The sequence below is a fragment of the Symphalangus syndactylus genome, chromosome 5 (assembly GCF_028878055.3).
Source record: "Symphalangus syndactylus isolate Jambi chromosome 5, NHGRI_mSymSyn1-v2.1_pri, whole genome shotgun sequence".
NCBI lineage: Eukaryota > Metazoa > Chordata > Mammalia > Primates > Hylobatidae > Symphalangus > Symphalangus syndactylus.
In genome coordinates, this window is record NC_072427.2 from 121,018,461 (window position 1) to 121,037,980 (window position 19,520).

At 38.9% G+C, this 19,520-nt stretch overlaps 1 protein-coding gene across 2 annotated transcripts in view; it reads right to left on the reverse strand.

Moving 5' to 3' along the window:
• The window catches only part of SCG3 (secretogranin III), a 40,146-nt gene that overhangs the window by 16,669 nt on the left and 3,957 nt on the right, over positions 1–19,520 (reverse strand). For both annotated transcript variants that reach the window (XM_055279140.2, XM_055279141.2), the window contains 6 exons: positions 16,530–16,672; positions 15,562–15,711; positions 12,610–12,787; positions 8,947–9,063; positions 5,535–5,618; positions 3,704–3,841 (listed from right to left, as the gene is read on the reverse strand). In XM_055279140.2, the coding sequence (XP_055135115.1) occupies positions 3,704–3,841; positions 5,535–5,618; positions 8,947–9,063; positions 12,610–12,787; positions 15,562–15,711; positions 16,530–16,672 (810 nt within the window). The remainder of the gene's footprint in view (positions 1–3,703; positions 3,842–5,534; positions 5,619–8,946; positions 9,064–12,609; positions 12,788–15,561; positions 15,712–16,529; positions 16,673–19,520) is intronic.

Genomic DNA, 19,520 nt, shown 5'->3' on the forward strand with positions numbered 1-19,520 from the left:
AAGATAAAAAAAATCCAGAAATAAAAAGTCTAGGCAAGGATGTAGAGAAACTGGAACTCTTGCACACGATTGGTAGAAATTTAAAATGGTGCAGCTGCTACAGAAAACAGTATGGTGGTTCCTCAAAAAATTAAAAATAGAATTAGCATATGATCCAGCAATTCCATTTCTGGATATATACCCAAAAGAACTGAAAGAAGGAGCTCAAAGAGAGATTTGTATACCCATATATATATATATCAGTATTACTCACAACAGCCAAAAGGTAGAAGCAACCCATGTGTCCACAGACAAATAAATAGATAAAATGTGGCTTATACATACAATGGAGTATTTCTTCAGCTTTAAAAAAGGAAGAAAATTCTGACACTTGCTGCAACATGGATGAACATTGAGGACATGATGCTAAGTTACATAAGCTGGTCACAAAAGGAAAAATGCTATATGATTCCGCTTATATGAGGTCACTATAGAAGTCAAATCCATAGAGACAGAAAATAGAACGGTTATTGCCATGGAGTGGGGACAGCGGGAATGGAAAAGTGTTGTTTAACTGGTACAGAGTTTCGGTTTTACAAGATGAAAAGAACTCTGGAGGTGGATGGTGGTGACGGTACGGAAACAATGTGAATGTACTTAGTGTCTCAAAACTGTACAGTTAAAAATAGTTAAGATGGTAAATTTTATGTTATGTATATTTTATCACAATTTAAAAAAAGAGCTATTTTATATATATATATATATATATATATATATATTTTTTTTTTTTTTAAAGGGTTTACCACCCATCCAGAGTGACCTAGGGTTGAACGGCAGTGTCAAAGCAGCCTGATTGGTCTACAGGGTCCCCAAACATGGCACACATATCACCAGTTCTGCCTACTCCTGTTCAGGACAAACATTATTAATTGATCATTACCGCTTTCTTTCTTCCTGAACCCAGATGCAATATCATAAACTTTCACAACACGGGCCACTACCAAACAATTGGAGTTGACACATCAGCTATGTCAATGTAGGAAATGTAAAATGTAGGAAAATATAAAATGTTGGAAAAAATTGTGATGGTCTATGAAATCCATGCTAGAGAAAAGGAGGGCACAAAAATATAAAAATGTGTAAGATAGGAAAAATCAACACAAACTTGATACATTAAGGAAAAATTATATTTTTCAGCCCTGTCTCAAAAAAGTCCCAATAGCTGAAATAGAAGCAGCATCTTTCGCCACTATCACCACTCATTTGAACTCATATAACCCAGGTTTGGGTGTCTAATTCTACAAGTCTTTTCTACAAAAAGGAACCAGAACTCCTTGAAGGAGAAATGATTTCAAATCTTGGGAAAGGAAAATTCAGAGTGGGTGTAGAATATCCCATTGTTGCTAGAAAGCAAAGATGATGTGCTAAAAAGACTAAAGAGAAATTTAGGGAGCTCCCACTGCCCAAGCTACACCAATTTAGGCATAAAGTCATCATCATCACCAACAACGACAACTGAAATAACTTACACAAATGGAAAAAGTTGATATAAAGTGTTAGCAAAGGTAATAGTAATATAAAAAGGAAATAGTTTGTAATTTTATTGGTATTATTGAGTTTCAAGGTATTAAATACATAGCTAGTTTGTTTCTCTTCTACTTCATACACAGACATTAAGCATGGGTCTATTATGTGTGAATAGGAACCTGCTTTTACTTGTGTGAGCAGGAGATACTGGGTGGGGAACCTTTAAGTGGGCGAGTCTCTTCAAAATTAAGAGCTATACCATGAGCAAGTTGGTCCTTGTGATCTCATATCATATCATAACAAGGAATAAGAAAAAGTCTACCTATTAATTGCCACTGATGGTTATACATAACCAATGAAAATCTCTTTTCAGAGAGTCCAATGGTGTGCTTTCAGATGATAAATTAGCTGGGTTCCTCCACCACCTCCCCCAAGAGAGCACTGACCCACTCCCTCAGCTCCTAAAGAATAAACTCTGTAGATGAACCTACTAATGAGACATTAATCTCGCTGTGTCACCCAGGCTGAAGTACAGTGGTGCAGCCTCCACCTCCCGAGCTCAAGTGATAAGACATAAATAAGGTTCCAATTATATCAAAGATGCCAATGTATCATAATGACAGAAAAATAAGGTAGGTTCAAACCATTTGTTCACAACTTCTGGTAAAGATATTGAGTTTCAGAAAAATAATATCTATCTGAGACATAGAGATGTAAATTTCCATGATGTAACTAGCACAACTTTGTAATAAGGGGACTTGAACCACTGAACTATACAACTAGATCCCACATTCGGACCTGAAATCAAAGGGATAACAATTTAGAACTTATAACCTCATTGAGTCTTTTTCTTTGGGGGTATGGTAAAGTTTCTAAAATCCTAGGAAGATGGCCGAGCACGGTGGCTCACACCTGTAATCCCAGCAATTTGGGAGGCCAAGGCGTGGGGATCACTTGAGGTCAGGAGTTCAAGACCAGCCTGGCCAACTTGATGAAACCCCATCTCTATGAAAGATACAAAAAATTAGAGGGCAGGGTGGCACGTGCCTGTAATCCCAGCTACTTGGGAGGCTGAGGCAGAAGAATCACTTGAACCCAGGAGGTGGAGGTTGCAGTGAGCTGAGATCATGCCACTGTACTCTAGCCTAGGCAACAGAGGGAGACTCCACTGCAAAAAATAAAATAAAATCCTAAAAAGATGTAAATTGTGTTATATATTGCATAGATATATTTATGCTATTTAAGGAAATTTGATATATTGAATTTGTCATTTTTATCAAGTCCTTAAAAGTGTTAAAAGTTACAATCACTGGTTAAATAATTTTAAAATTTTGCTTTGTTAAATTCAAATTTTTTTTATTATACTTTAAGTTCTAGGGTACATGTACACAAAGTGCAGGTTTGTTACATATGTATACATGTGCCATGTTGGTGTGCTGCACCCATTAACTCATCATTTACATGAAGTATATCTCCTAATGCTATCCCTCCCCCATCCCCTCACCCCACGACAGGCCCCGGTGTGTGATGTTCCCCTTCCTGTGTCCAAGTGTTCTCATTGCCCTTGCTGTGTCACCTAGGCTGGAGTATAGTGGTGCAGCCTCCACGTCCTGAACTCAAGAGATCCTCCCAACTCAGCCTCCTGAGCAGCTAAAACTACAGGCATGTGCCACCATGCCTGGCTAATTTTTGCATTTTTTGTAGAAATGAGGTTTTTCCATGTCGCCCAGCCTGGTCTCAAACCCTCAGCTCAAGCAATCCAAACTGCTGGGAGTGCAGGCATGAGCCACTGCACCTGATCAAATCATAAATTTTGATGATCTTGTTGAATAAGCAGTATGTGATTATTTAGAGGAATATTCAGTAAGTTTAAAAATATTGCTCAATAAATTCATAAGATTATAAATTATACATTAAACAATGCACCAGTGGTCATACATTTTCCTCTCCAAACACAAAAGTCCATTGAACACTAAAGACTATCAAAAGATGAAATCAGTTTGCCATCCCAGGAGACTCAAGACCATTAAAAAAGACTGCTATTCAAATAAAGATACCACATGCCAAGTCTATTCTATACAGATTGTGTCAATTTCTCAGATGTGATGGAATTTGCTCTTTGGATCACCCTACCTTGTGTGGTGAAAGCTTTTGCTTTTCCAGTTTCATTGCTAACCTAGAGCTGTCAATCCCATACCTTTGGGCTCATCTGTCTTTCCTCCTGGGTTGGAGTTATCATCTTTTGTGGAATCCTTCAAGCTTCCATATTCCTTTTCCATCTTAGCTGCTTCTTCCTTGGTACTGTCTGTTTCTTCATGACTCTTCTCTGATGGTGCTGTAATCAGATTGAGCATTATTGTCATAGCCCTGTTTCCTATCTATTAATTGGTTCCTAAAGTAGAAGTCAACTTTATTGACAAGGTACAGTTTGAGGTCAGATCATATTTTGAGTTGAAAGGGATCTTAGTGCTTATCAAATCCAACCCTCTAACCCCATGTCACAGAAGAGGAAATTGAGGGCCAGAAAGGGGAGAGATATGTCTAAAGTCATCCCATGAGTTGACTTTAGATATATCCCCCCCACCCCACTCCAGCTTTCTGAATTCTGATTTGGTATTTTTTCCATTCTGCCACACCGTGCCATTAGAGGGCATATTCTTTGTCTTACTTTAATCAGTGTAGGTGATCAAGCCAGGATATGTCAGGTTCTGAAGTACATTTGGTGGGTCTTCATTCCGAATGATAATAACTCTATAGCTGCCCAATCTCTCCTTGACATTGCATTTTTGAAGGACAGTCTATTACTCAGTCACACCTAAGGATCTGGGGCTATGGCAGGACTTCTCTCCTTCTGCTCCTTTCTTCGCACTCCTTTACCCCTAGGAACTCTAAATTCGAAGAAGAGACTTGAACTCTTGCTGTCAAAAGAGAATAACTCTTGTTCCCTTCTCACTTTAAAATAACCATATTTCCATGTAGTAATCCTTTGTTGAATTAAAAATCATAAACCTTAAAGTAGGTAACCACTTGAAAACAAGTGCAGTACATTTCTGTAGCCAATAAAATATTTGGAACCTCAAGCAGTCTAACAGTAAACTTTTAAAATAAAGTGTTTTTTTATTGTAGAAAAATAGGAGGAAAAGAAAGAAATCAGTTGTTGTCTGATATAAAACATTCACTAGCGTGATGCGGTATATAGAGAGATGCATATTTTTTCACAGTTGTGGTACAATTTTGTTCTTTGCTTGTGTCATTAACATAATTATGGAAGGATGTTTCCAGGTAATTAAAAACTGCTTGAAAACATATTTTAAAGGGCTGTATACTATGCCATCAAGAATATGTACATAATTTCTGTGATAGGGACAAAGAGTCAAAGTATAACAATTTGCAATTTTTGGTTGTCATTAATAGCTAAACAAATTTAAAAAAGAATCTGCCATTTGCAAACTTTTCTCTTTTTGTTCCACTTTCCTCCTTGAAAGGAGGCTTCTTTCCATAGCTCAGTTCCCTGGGGTTTGATGGGCTGAGTAGGTGGAGGTATGGAACTGACGAAACCAAGAGCGGGGGTAAAGCACACTACCTAGGGGCACAGACCATCCCAGGGGAGAGAGAAGACCTGGGAGGGGAAAGCAGGAGGTGGGGCAGTGGGGAGTGAACAGATGACCAGGGACAGTAGTCTGCAGAAGTGATTATCTAGGGAGAGAAGATACCTAAAGGAGAATTTTATGATGGATTGCTCAGTTTTGTGACGTAGCCTTTTCCTTTCCAGCTAAGATTCCTAGCCACCTCCAAGAATCTTCAGTGAAGATCTACGTTATTTTTCAATATTTTTTGAGGTCAGATTTATGGGCTGTGATTGGCCACAAAATAGCCAAAGTCACATCTAATTAATCCTATGGCTGCGTTTCAGATTTTAACACTTTTCAAAATCTGTAATTTTTAAATTAATATTTATTAAAGTTCATTATTTACTACTCAAAAGGGTTATTATTCTAAAGGCTAAAAAAATAGTTACATAATCATACCTGGGAAAAGCTTGCTTATATTGTCAGTAGCATTTTTTTCTAGCTTGTTTTTGGTCTGAAGAGCAATCATTTCATCCAAGTTTTCTGGAGGGAGGAAGGAAAGAAATATAATTTTATTCCCTGAGAGATGACATCAAATTTTTACTAAAAATGTTTAAATCTCACCAGAAATATCACAATAGCAACTCCAAAATATTAACACTCTTGGTAAGATGTTTTGACCTGGATTTTATTTCTAAGAATCATAGACTCTCTGGATGGAAAGACATATAATTTGAGATCCTTAAGTTCAGCCTCCTACTCAGCTAATTGCAGAAGTTGCTTCTGCATCTCTGTGGCCACTGCTAGAACACTTCCAGGATTGGGAATTAGAATGGATAATTGGGGTTTGACCTATTCAACACCTTGTGGTAACTGCACCTTGATTTTTCCATGGGGAACCTAACCCTGGCTTACTCTCAGAACATTTGACTCCACTGGTGGTAGAATAGCTCAAGAATGACTAAACAGGGTCTTCCATGATCTGAGCTATAATTCAAGGAGGAGCCTAGGACCTATCCAGGTCAGTGAGACTCAAGGGTAGGACCACTGGTAGAAAGAGGCTCTCTTTCCACTGGGATTGATGTGCTGTGAGGAGGTGAGATTGGGACTGTCCCAGCTATCTTGTTCCCACAGGGAGCAGTCTGCCTGGAATAAATCAAGACACAAAAAGTCAGAGCTGTGAGATGGGATGAGGTCAATTCCTCACACTGTTGGTGGAATTCACAAACCCAAAGCCAGACTATCCCATCCCTCCATGGACTTCTCCAGTTATACACAGCAATAAATTCCTTTCTTGCTTAAGCCAAACAGTTTGATTTCTGTCTTTCAGGGCTTTCACTAATTCATGAGGAAGCCAGTTCTGCTGTTAGGTAGTCTTAGGGCTCATTTCCCTACTTACATTAAGGAGCATTTCCCTACTTATATTAAGCTGCACTCTGTATCCTTGTCTTTGTCCTAATTCTGCTCTTTGGAGTAGCATCATATTAAGTGTTACTAGACAGGAGTCTAGACTGTGACTTCCTCAAGGTAGGCGATGAATTAGAAACCACACTCTTTGTACTCAGCTATTCAACCAGCCACATAGCTATCTCACTACACTATTTTGGGAAGAGCCTTTTCTGCCACTGGCAAACAAGCATGTCTTTGCAGTTAGTTTGTAAGGATCTTATTATTACTTTGTATATTTTCTCCCCAAGTAAACTCCTCTTGCCCTACCCCTATTTTAAGAAGATAATTAATATACTCTAATGTGTAATGCATTTCTTTCTTCTTGGAAATAGTGGCCATACCTGGCAACATTTGTAATCACGATACACTGTCGAGGCCAGAATAGAAAGGCAGATCACTGCTTGTCACTAGCTCAGATGGGAGGAGAGGAGGCTGGTCAATCGTCTTCTACCTACGCTGCCCTGAGTCCCTGGGGATCTAAGGGTGGCTCTCCATGGCAGCAGAAGTCAAAAGCCAATACGCTTATACAGAAAAATTCTTAAAGACATAACTCAAACTCTAATTGTAAAAGTTACACATACACACAGAATACATATATTTGTGTAAACATGTACATATACATTAATATGTATGTAAGTCCTCATAAACAATATTTATGTTGCATATGTAAGGAGCAGATATAATTATTTAAAAACACAAATACTTAGAATAAAATTTAAATAGTCTATCATAAAAATAAATAAATAATTTACTTTAGATAGTCTCCTCTTGTGGAGTATCTAGCCTATTTTCACTGCTTTGCTCCTACAAGCCAATGCTGTCCAACAGAACTTTCTGCAATGATGAGTGTACTCATTTCTGCACCGTTGATAAGGTAGCTACTAGTTACATGTGGCAACTGGGCACTTGAAATGTGCCTAGTGCAACTGAGAAACTAGATTTTAAATTCTGTTTAAGTTACTCTTAATTTAAATACGAACTTGTGGTTAGTGGTTACCATATTGGGCAGCACTGCTATCAGTGATAGTGGGAATATCTGCCTTGCACATAAGCCTTTGAGGCATTTCTAATTTATTTCCATAGGATAATTGACTAAGTGTGGAATTTCTGACCCACAGGGTGTTGATATGAAACAATTATTGATATGAAAACAATGTCTTTCATCTACTGTTAAAAAAATAAAGTAGACTCCAAAGCACTATGTGTAATATGAGCTTATTTTTTGTTATATAAGAGAAATGACATAGGTACACACACACACACACACACAGAGAGAGAGAATAACATCTGGAAGAATATAAACCAAAATGTTACCAGAGTGTTGATGTTGTGAGTGATTTTCACTTTCTTTTTAGGATTTTTTGCATTGAATGACTTTTAAAAACAAATATGCTCTTTTACAGTCAAGGAAAAACCAGTAAAACTACTTTCATTTAGAAAAAAAATGAGGTTCATCCAGAGTAATTCTGGATAACCCTATCTGATATAGTTTTGATATTTGTTCCCCCAACACTAATGTTGAAATGCAGTCCCCAATGTTGGAGGTGGGGCCTGGTGGGAGGTGATTGGATCATGGGGGCGATTTCTCACGAATGGTTTAGCACCATCTCCTTGGTGCTGTCCTCCGATAGTGAGTGAATTCTCACGAGATCTGATTGTTTAAAAGCGTGTGGCACCTCCCCCACCCTTGCCTTTGCTTTCACGCTGTGACATGCCTGCTCCCACTTCACCTTCTGCCACGAGTAGTTGCTTCACCAAGCAGATGCTGGTGCCATGCTTTCTGTACAGCCTGCAGAACCATGAGCCAATTAAACCTCTTTTCTTTCCTTTTTATTTTATTTATTTCCTATTTATTTATCTGAGACAGGGTCTTGCTCTGTGGCCCAGGCTGGAGTGCCATGGCGCTATCTTGGCTCACTGCAACCTTGGCCTCCTGGGCCCAAAGTGATTCTCATGCCTCAGCTTCCTGAGTAGCTGGAACTACAGGGATGCACCACCATACCCAGCTAATTTCTGTATTTTTTGTAGAGATAGCATTTCACCATGTTGGCCAAGCTGGTCTCGAACTCTTGGCCTCAGGCGATCCGCCTGCCTCAGCCTCCCAAAGTGCTGGGATTACAGGTGTGAGCCACTGCGCCTGGCCTAGAGTCAATTTTTTATAAAATTGTCTCCGTAGGATTATTAGAAAATGCTAATGAGACAATTAATAAATGTGAAATATTTGTACTCAAGCTGGTTCTATAAAGATAAAAAGTTGAAAACGTTAATTTTATTTGTATATGTTATCAAACTGGTCGATTCTTGGTGATTTGGAAAGCTTTGGCATAAATTATCAAATTAGTGAGGTCATTATTGCCAAGTCCCTAATTTACTTTGAACAATGAAAACCACCACAGTAGAAACAAAACACATAGGATCTCACCAAGGTAGGAAACACCTTCTTCTGGAGATATTGTTCCATATTTCACCATCATCTTCACAAAGTCAATCAATGTTTTCATGATAGTAATCAGTGTTTCTTTCTCTTTTGCTTCTTTTTCTATATGAAAGAACAAAATAACTTAAAACTAGTGGGGGATAGCTTCCTCTTTCAATGTCAATTTATAAAGTACAGCATCTTTTTGTTTGTTTGTTTGGGTTTTTTTTTTTTTTTTTTTCAAAGATGAGGTCTCACTGTGTGGCCCAGGCTGGAATGCAGTGGCTATTCTCAGGTCTGATCATGGATCACTACAGTCTCAGACTAAACTCCTGGACTCAAGAGATCCTTCCATGAAGTTGGAACTATAGGTGAACACCACCACGCCCAGCACTAATTACAGTATTTTACTGAAATATTTTTCTCTATATTTATAGCTAAAACCATATATATTTAACTTACAAAAAAATCTAAGCTTGATTGGAAATATAGGGTTAGATACAGCTATACTGAACTTTTTTAGAAATGGGCAATGATAACTTCTCCAAAAGAGTTTAATTTCACTTAAAATATTTTGCTAACAGAGTAGATGATGAAGACACAGTTTTCAGCCTGAGATAACATGAATTCAAAAGGAAGGGTAGAAGACTGGCAAGCCAACAACTTTTCTCTACTCAGGTGGTAAGTCTTTGAGGGCAAGAACAATCTTTATTCATTAATTAAGCTTCATTTTCTTAATTGAAAATAAGAACATATAGAGTTCTAGTTTATAAATGCAAAATTGATTTTTGAACTAGATGTTACTTTTTAATCTTTATTTCATTTGAAAGAATATATGCATATGGTAAAAATATTCCAACTGCTCAAAAGTAAATAAAAATGGAAAGTAATATTGTCTTCCTCATCCCCTCTAACTCCCTTTAAGTAATGATTACTAGCAGTTTCTTGGGAACCTTTTTTCTTTTTTTCTTTTTTTTGAGATGGAGTCTCACTCTGTCACCCAGGCTGCAGTGCAGTGGCACCATCTCGGCTCACTGCAACCTCTGCCTCCTGGGTTCAGGAGATTCTCCTACCTCAGCCTCCCGAGTAGCTGGGATTATAGGTGCACGCCACCACGCCTGGCTAATTTTTGTATTTTTAGTAGAGACAGGGTTTCACCATGTTGGCCAGGATGGTCTCGATCTCCTGACCTCAGGCTATCCGCCTGCCTCGGCCTCCCAAAGTGTGGGGATTACAGGTGTGAGCCACCGTGCCCGGCCTCTTAGGAACTTTTTGTATTTGACATTCTGTTCTGCATCTTGATGGAACAAAATGGATAATGATGCCATAATAGATCAGAAAAAACATTAATTCTAAAATCAGAAAAAAAAATCTGTTTCCATTTTTCAAGAAAAGAAAAACTAAGATGCTAGAGGGGGAACCCATTTTCCCTATTCTTTGAGCTGCCACTGAAAGATTTTCTCTAAATACTCCTAGCCTTTCCCCCTTCCTCTTCATCCTCCCCCACAGATATGGTTGGTAAGCAACAGCCATTAGCCTATGTTTCTCAACTGGTGGGGATTTGGAATCTTTCTTTTTTTCCACTTGCCTGGAACAGTGCAAGGCAAGAACCTGAGAAATGAGCCTGTTCTGCAGACCTAAACCATCCCTGAGACTGGCTGTTCCAAGATCTAGACGGAGGAGTAGGGAGCAAACAAGGCCACTGTTGGCTCTCACATGAAGCTGTGTTCTGCAGCACTGTGTTTATCAGCAACAGAGATGATATTTTGGTGTCCTATATGCTTTATTCATTCTTAATTGGTTGAGACCCTGGGCAAGAAGACAGATGCTAGCAAAGAACTCAGTATAAATATTTAAATTAAAATTATGGAAAAATAAAGACAATAAGAAATGAGGTGAGGGAAATGGAAAGATAAAAACAAGTAAGGAACATTTTATACAGTAGATAAAAAATGCCACAAAAGTCATGGGTTGGGAGGGAGGAAAAATGGGAGAAGAGTCAGGGGAAGAGATCTTGGAAAAGAACTGATAAATAGCAACTTCAGCTATCACATTATTTGCTCAAGGACACATCCGTAGAAGTATTTGGCATCACGCTGGTGCTCTTCACTGATGAGAAGTGACTCACCAGGATGACAGAGGTTCTGAGTTGGGCATCTGCCAACCAATGGGGCAAGATGGCTCAGAATGGACCCTTAAGATGTACAAGCCCTGCAGAGCCAGCAGAGTGGCCGGTGCCATCTGGCCAATGTCTGGAATTGAAGCACAAAGGATGTTCTCCAGAAATGAAAGCTTATTTTAAGGTCACTTCTTGGGAGAAATAGATTACAATTATAGAAGTCTTTATATAAATGTTCAATCTGGGGCTGAATCCTTGAACAGGGAAAGAAAAAGCCATGAAGGCAGTCCAGAGCATCTGTTTGAACAATAACAAAAGAAACATTGCACATTATTATCCTCCTTGCAGATTAACTAAAATAAACATGGACTGAATCCTCAGTTAACTCAGTGCACATATGAGCAAAGAGATAAGGATGCATGAAATACTTAGCTTTAAAAAAACAAAAACAAAAACAAGTAATTTCCCAAGTGTGTTTGAGGCTCCCGGATTCCTTCAGTCTAATGTTCTCCATTTTAACTCTGAAGTTAAAATGTTCATAAAGGCTGAAGCTGAAACTGTTCATAAAGATGTCTTGAATAATCTAAAAAGGATGAATTAGGTTTCATACACTGTTTCCATTAAGGAAAGTGAGTAAAGCCTTTTAAAGAAAGATTTGTTACAAATGGCAGGATTTCCTTCCTACTTTTGTGTGTGTGTATGACAACATGTATGCTAATAAAAAAAGGCAGGCAAAGAAAGACAAATACTGTATGATCTCACTTATATGTAGAATCTCAAATAGTCAAACTCATCGAAGAAGAGAGTAGAATGGTAGTTGCCAAGGGCTAAGGGGAGGGAAAAATGGGGAGGTGTTGGTCAAAGGGTACAAAGTTTCAGTCATGCAAGATGAATACATTCTGGAGAATGTACAGCATGGTGGTGATAGTTAACAGTACTGTACTGTGTACTTGAAATTAGCTAAGAGGGTAGGTCTTAAGTGTTCTCATCATACACACAAAAAGAATAAAAGAAAAAAAGAAAAAATGTGAACTGTGAGTTGGTAGATACACTAGTTAGATTCATCATGATAATCATTTCACAATGTATAAATGTACCAAAACTTCAAATTGTACACCTTAAATATATACAATGTTTGTTTGCCAATTATACCTCAATCAAGCTGAGAAAAAAAGAGTTGCAATAAGAGTTGAGGTTGAACTGGGTCAGAGCAAGGACACTGCCTGGTTCATATCCATCTTTGTGCTAGGTCTTTTCCAGCACCTTGTACATAGCACATGTTCAGTATTTGTTTGCTGAACAAATAAACGAAACTTCTGTTAACAAGAAGATTAAATTATCCCTTTCCTGATGATCCTTTCCTAAATATTTTCGTAACTGGCATGCTCCTTTGGAAAAAAAAAATCAATGTGAACCCTCTTCCCCAAGCCCACAGTGTATGTCACTGGAGATTACATTTGGAAACCGAAAACAGGAAGAAAAGAGCACACCCACACATTTCCTGGAATCACTCTTTCTGTTCCACATAATCACAACCACACAGTGGTTACCTGAATCAATACTTTTCAGTAGTGCATAGAAATTTGGGAAATATTGGAGTTCCTCAAAGTTGTCTTCACTGTAGGTTTTAGTTCTCCTTTCCAAGCCATTTGTCAAGGTTAATGTGTTAGATACTGTTTCATCGTTTTCTCCCTTAGTAAGACCATCTTGAATTGCTGCCATTGGAGTCTCCAGTGGGGAAAAATCAATAAAAAATGAACATTTTGTTAGAACTAGTGAAACTCCAGCTTGATTCCTTCCTTTGTGATGCCCTTAAATGTGAAGTGCAAGAATTCCCCCTCCTTTGCAAGCTCCTGCAGGTTCAAACCCATTTCTAGATACGTGTGCTCTTGTCATTTGAAAAGGTTATTGAAGCTTAGGGAGAGGTGCTCTACCTCAAGGAAAACTCCCTGAAGACCCCAGCTCCTGCTCAGGGGAAAAATGGGAATTTCTGGGCTCTTTCTCTGGCCATGTTTACCTCCATAAATTCTCATGAGTCCCTCCTGGAAAAACTGCCTTTTAATGAAGAGGGAAGTTTGAGTTCACAGAATCCACCAAGAAGGCTGGTGCCAGGATACAGGAAAGCCTGTTAGAACGTCTATCCCTAGCAGAGCAGTCACACCTGGGAATTTTTGGGTAAAATTTAAGTGCCGTCTGGATGAGTGTACAAAATCCTTTCTCTCAGACCTGGTTTTTGTTCAGTGACTCCCATCTTAGTAAATGGTTCATTCTCCATTCAGTGAACTAGATAGAAATTTAAGAGCCTTTCTTGCCTCTTCTTCCTTTTCCCCCATCCAATCCATCAGTAGCCTTGTTGGCCCCTCTTTCAAAATTTATCCCAAATTTGCACATTTCTCTCTCCACTGTGCCACTCTAGTCCAAGCAGCCTTCATTTCTCACCTGCTAACTGCAACATCACCCTCCCCAAATCTATGCCCAACACTGCATTTCCACATTATAGCCAGTTATCTTTTTAACAATCTGATCATGTAACTCCTTTGCTTAAAATTCTTCAGGGGACCAGAAAATTCTCATGGTTCTTACAATAAAGATCAGAGTCCATCCATGGCTCATAAGGCGCTGCATGGTCTGGCCTGGGTCCACCTCCCCAGTCTCTTCTCTTTTTGCTCTTTCTTTCTGTGCCAGCAACACTGTGCTTGTTTCAGTTGCTTGGATACGCCACATATCCTTGTCTATGTGCTGCCTCTCATGTTCACAAGTTAACTCCTATTTGACCTTCGGTTCTCAGCTCAAGTTACTTCCTTAGGGAAGCATTTCTGAGCCTAAGTGCAGGTCAGGTTCCTTTTTTGAGGTCTCATAGAACAATGTTTCTTTCCTCAGAGCACTTAATGCAATTGTAATGAAAATACATGATGATTTAAACACGATCTACCTCTTCCACTAGACTTTGAGCTTCATGAGTCAGGGATTATGTCTTTTTAAATAGGCATGGTATTTCCAGTGCTTGGTACAGAGTTAGTATTCAATAAATATTTGTTGAAATAATATTTCATTTGTGTTTTATTTGCATTGATGCATTCAGGTAACATGAGTAAACAGGTCAAGCATATGAACATTTTAGAGATGAGTGAATAGGAGTATGTAATGGGAATGAAGAATTATGGAAATAGCTATGTCCATTTTAGCTCAGACTGGTAAGCTTGAGTGAAAGTCATAAGGATTTTTTTTTTGTAAATCTAGAACTTTTTTTTTTGAGTGGGTGAATCTTCAAAAGCTGATTTAAAAGATGGCAGCTGGTGAGGATTGGAAGTAAGGAGAGCAGAGGAAAGTTTTTAGGCCATCCGGTAAAAAAAGAAAAAAAAAAAATCCAGACCCAATTTCTGTTTTCTAGCTTCTCTAAAACAAAACCATCAGTCTCTATAGTCTTTGTATTTGAGAAAAGATGCTGGAGGAGATGAGGAGCCATGGGTCTGGGTGCTTTACAGAAGAAAATCAAAGGACAGATGAGGAATTTGATATCCCCTTATGGTCAGTTTCATCTAAAGTTTTAAAGAGAATTCAAGGTGGGGAGAAAGATCTCAACAGCTTGGGTGCCAAGGAAAAAATGAAGAGGCAAGGAATCCAACAAAGGGAAGGAAGGATGAAATTAGCCTGGGTAAATAGGCATCTAAACCAATGAAAAGGGGAAGGAGCAGGTGGAAGAGCATTGCCAAGAACAGAGAGGCAGCATTAGGCAGCTAGCTCTGGGGAACACAAAAGCTGGTGGAGGAGAAGATCTAGTCAACCCACTTCTTTGTGGGGGGATTGAGCACAGATGATGACAGCTGCTGTGAACAGATGTTGGATACCAAAAGAACTGTGAGATGTTTGGTTGCAGTTCACTGGCACTGTACACATAGTTGTTATTATGTGATGTTGTTACTTCACATATTATTATGTATCATTTTACTGTGAGGTATAAGATGTAATCTTTACCAAATAATAGAATATAACATAATCTTTACATTATTTTCAGAGTAGAGATCATTTATATCTTTTAACTTTTTGATATTTTATGTATATGCATATTTTAAAATTAATTAATTTATTGAGACAGGGTCTCATTCTGTCACCCAGACTGGTATGCAGTGATGCAATTGTAGTTCACCGCAACCTCAAACACCTGGCCTCAGGCGATCTTCCTCTCTCAGCCTCCTGAGTAGCTGAGACTATAAGCTTGTGCCACCACACCCAGCTAATTATTTTTATTTGTAGAGATGTGGGTCTCACTATGTTGTCAGGTCTAGTCTTGAATTCCTGGTCTCAACTCCAGCCTCAGCCTCCCAAAGTGCTGGGATTACAGGTTTGAGCCAACATGCCTGGCCTGAATATAAATGGTCTAAAAATGCCACATATCTCAAATCTTCTTTGGTATCAAGTAAGGCACTAATTATTATACAGATAGAAGTACACACACACACACACACACACATCCATGCATATACATATATACACATACATACCACTTTCTCTGGTATTTTTCCAGCCTGATGCTCAGTCCAGCTTGTGGGCTTATTGGGATCCTCCTCATAATTGTTGGCTTCCTTCGAGATTAATTTTTGTAAAACCTCCGCTACTTCATCTTCCAGTGTATGTGCTTGGCTTTCTGTGATCTATCATAAAAAGGCAAAACATATATAACTGCTATATTCCCAGTCTTGTTATTAAAAAATAATGTGGACTAAACTGTAGTCAAACATGTATTTTTTAAAGAGGTATCTTCTGAACCATCTTTCAGACAGCCCTCACTTATGCCTGCACCACATGCTGGCTGTTACAGGGATTGCTCAGCAGTCCTGGAAGAAGTATCTTCGGGCCCACCATGCAAGCTGTTAGTCCTATCTGTTGAAATCCACGGACCACATATTTTGAGAAACACCCTGAGCATTGCTCCTCCATAGCTTTGGGTCATAGTCAGATAACCTTTGACATCCTACTACATTAGCATCTTAATAAAGCCTGTCAGGGCCAGGGCAGGGCAGGGGAGCCAAGCTGAGGTGAATTCAAATTAGATCACCTGCAGTTTCAAAAATACACATCACATGCTTTTGCTCATGTTATTTCTTTTTTTGTCACACACATGTCTTTTACCTCTGCTGGTTATATCCTAACCATCCCTCTAAGCTTCCTTCGTACGCCTCTTCCTCTGAAGCCTTTCCTTACTGCCAGTTGGATATAAGCTATTCTCTGGCTTCTATGGTTTTTAAGCAGCTGGCATTTTGGGCGTGTGTGTCTACTTGCCTAGTTCTTCTGATGGATGATAAACTCCTAGAAAAAAAAGAATGGTGCTTTACTTGTCCTTAAAACCTACGAGTCCTAGTAGAAGGAAGACACATTATAAACACTTGGCTACTTGAGGCAAGTGACTTGGCGTCTTGGCATACTCTAAACTGCACTAGGAATTTGGTTTATTTCCATGTACATGACTTACAAGGCCAAGATTCAGTAGTTTAGAAACAATCTTGTCAAACACAGCTCTGTCATTTTCTTCGTAAATCCTGGCAGCGATTTTATGGACAATGTCTTCGGCGGTTAAAGGAGTCCCGTCTAGTTGATGAAGACCATCTGGATCATCTAGACAGAACGACCACAACTTCACACCATAGTGATCATAGATCTATTTCATGCATCATATTATACTTATAATCTGTACTTCGCTTTTGTATACTCAGATATGTTTGAAATGTATTTATAGTGGTTCTTGGTCCACAGAAACCCTTGGTTCAAAATAAAATTGGTCTTCATGTTAAAAACTTAGTATGATAATGGACATTCTGAAACTTTCTTAGGTGACTATAAGGGGAAGGAAAAGCTAAAGGCAACAGAAAAGTCCTCTCCATTTATTGTTATCACCAATAATACAAACCATATTATATTTTTTATTAACATAGTATGCCATATTTATATAGTATGTCACATTATTCAATGTACCCTTCTATATATTGTATGATTTGATATTCCAGTTCCATACAGGGAATAGATAGTTTGGTAATATCCCCACATGTACTACCTTTGCAGGCAAATTCCTGGGGTAGGGCCAGGGACCTCTACCTCACACCCAGAATCAGACAATGTGTACTGAAGATTTTATGACTCACCTAAAATAAATATTTACTTCCAATTGAACTTGTATTAGAGTGTCTTTATGTAAAAAAGGCAGCTTAAAGTGACAAGACTCATCCTTAGAGAACAGGGAACTTACTTTATTTTATGTGCCTGGAATTTAAACTTTTAAAATGTGGCAACTGATCTGCACAAAGCAATATGTAAATCTTTGCAGAGAAGCATGCTAATATGTTCCCTTGGCTTTCCTCGGAATACATTTGGCAATACAACTTCAGACTAAAGTAAGGGCCCATCCTGAGGGAAAGGGCTAGTGGCAATGAAGCATTGTAGCACATCCATGGAGATCTCCCAGGAATCAATTATTAGTCATCTTCAATCTATACTACATTGAATGGATCAAATTTACAATGCACTTAATTCTCCCTGTTTCCTCTGGAAAGATTGGAAAGATCAGAATTTTAGCCCCAGTGATATCTCTGGTTAGCTATATCCTTGGATCACTGTAAACGAGTCTAACAAGGTATCTATTTCATGGGGTTGTTGTGCCATTAAAAGTAATGGCAAAAACCGCGATTACTTTTGCACCAACCTAACATATGAAAGCTAATGTATTATTGTTATTATGCACAGTGGATTTGTATTTTGAAATAAAGGAACGGCAATTATCTTCTAGAGAAAATGGAAATTGAATCTCTGGCCAGATTCTGCCCAGATAATCCTCATCATATTCACTCAAAGAAAGAAGAGCCTAATATTTCTATTCTGATTCTGCCCTTTTCTTCCATGGGTTTAGGGGATTTGGACAGGGAATTTATCCCGTGCTTTTCTTTCAGACTCTATGAAAATAGAGGTATATGCAGCCTCAGGCAGAATATCTTCTTCTTGTTTGGAAAGAAGCTTAGGAAAATGAGTGGGGGTAATTATACGTGGAGGACTGGAAGTTCTCTGTCAGTACAAAATTGCTGAGCTGTTGGCCAGCCCATGAGCCATGAGCCCTTTGAGCTGAGTACCAGAGAGACAAAAAAGCAGAAAAGCCCCTAAGAAAAACAAACAAACAAACAAACAACAAACGTAAAATCAGTTCTCGTCCTGGCTGGCTGAAAATTTGGTTCTTCATCTATTTTTCAGGAGCAGAGACTCACTATTATGTGTCTGATTTTTCCATTTGTGGGTTGCAAGTCAGGCTCTTGAGAATACATAGAGCAGAAACTGCCCCAGTCTATGCAGAGGTGGAAGAATTTATTTCCCTTCCCACTTATCTATCCCTCAGGATCCGTAAAAGGAGGAATAGTTGTTGCCTCCTAGACCTGGAAAATAACTGAGATGACTGTTTTTCAGTCCATTTACTTCACAACAGGGAGGATGTTAGTAACCCACTGAAGAGCCTTTGCTCTGCTGCACTGCTGTACTGTCTTGAGCCAGGAACTTAGGTCTCCCCTAGCAGTGCTTTGCTGGATGGGGTAAACAGTGGAACGTGTGACCATTGCTCCTCACCTTTCCCTGATTTCCTTCACTATTCTAAAATGGATAGTATGACTCAGAATGGCTTCCCTCCTGCTCATGAAGGGGTATTTCACCCTCCATGTATAGACAGACTCCCAGAGGGGAGCCAAACATGGGTTTAACACATAACTTTTGTTAAGTAGCCACAACATTCTAAGTGAATGTCAAAGGGTCATGTCACAAGTCATTATCTGCCCAGTTATGTTTTGAATCCCTAGCATCTAATATAGCACTTGACATTCATTTGTTCAATATATTTTAAAGTCTTACTATGTGCCAGACACTGGAAATAGAGTGACGTAAAGGAAATAGAGTGATGTAAAGTTAGGCATGCTCCCTGACTACACAGGGTTTATTGTCTAGCTCATAGTCCAATACATAGCAATTGCTCAATAGGTATTTGAATGCACACAGGAGCCCCAAAGCACTAGTTTATAAGAGAAATTTGGAAAGATCCTAACTTGTGCATACTATAGAAAACACTGAAAAGGAGAATTGATGGATCCTATAGTACAAGCCTGTTTGGAAGCTTCCTAAAGGCGAGAGTAGGTCTGGGAACACATCTGGCAGAAGTTAGCTTCCTTTACCTTCCCCTCTGGGATGAAGTCTACATGCATCTGAGGTTCTATTCAACTTAGTGGCCAAAAACCCTCTGGTTTCAGGATTTCCAGAGCACAAGGGGAGACCAGAAGCTTACTCACAAATCATTTTCTCCAAGAACCTTGGCCTGTCTTCTCTGTGATCTCAAGTGGAGTTAATATCTCCTACGGTAAACCTGAAGTCATTAGGACCAGCACTTGGTAGTTCCAAACATACTTGGGATGGTAATAAAATGTTGAACAGTTAACAAATT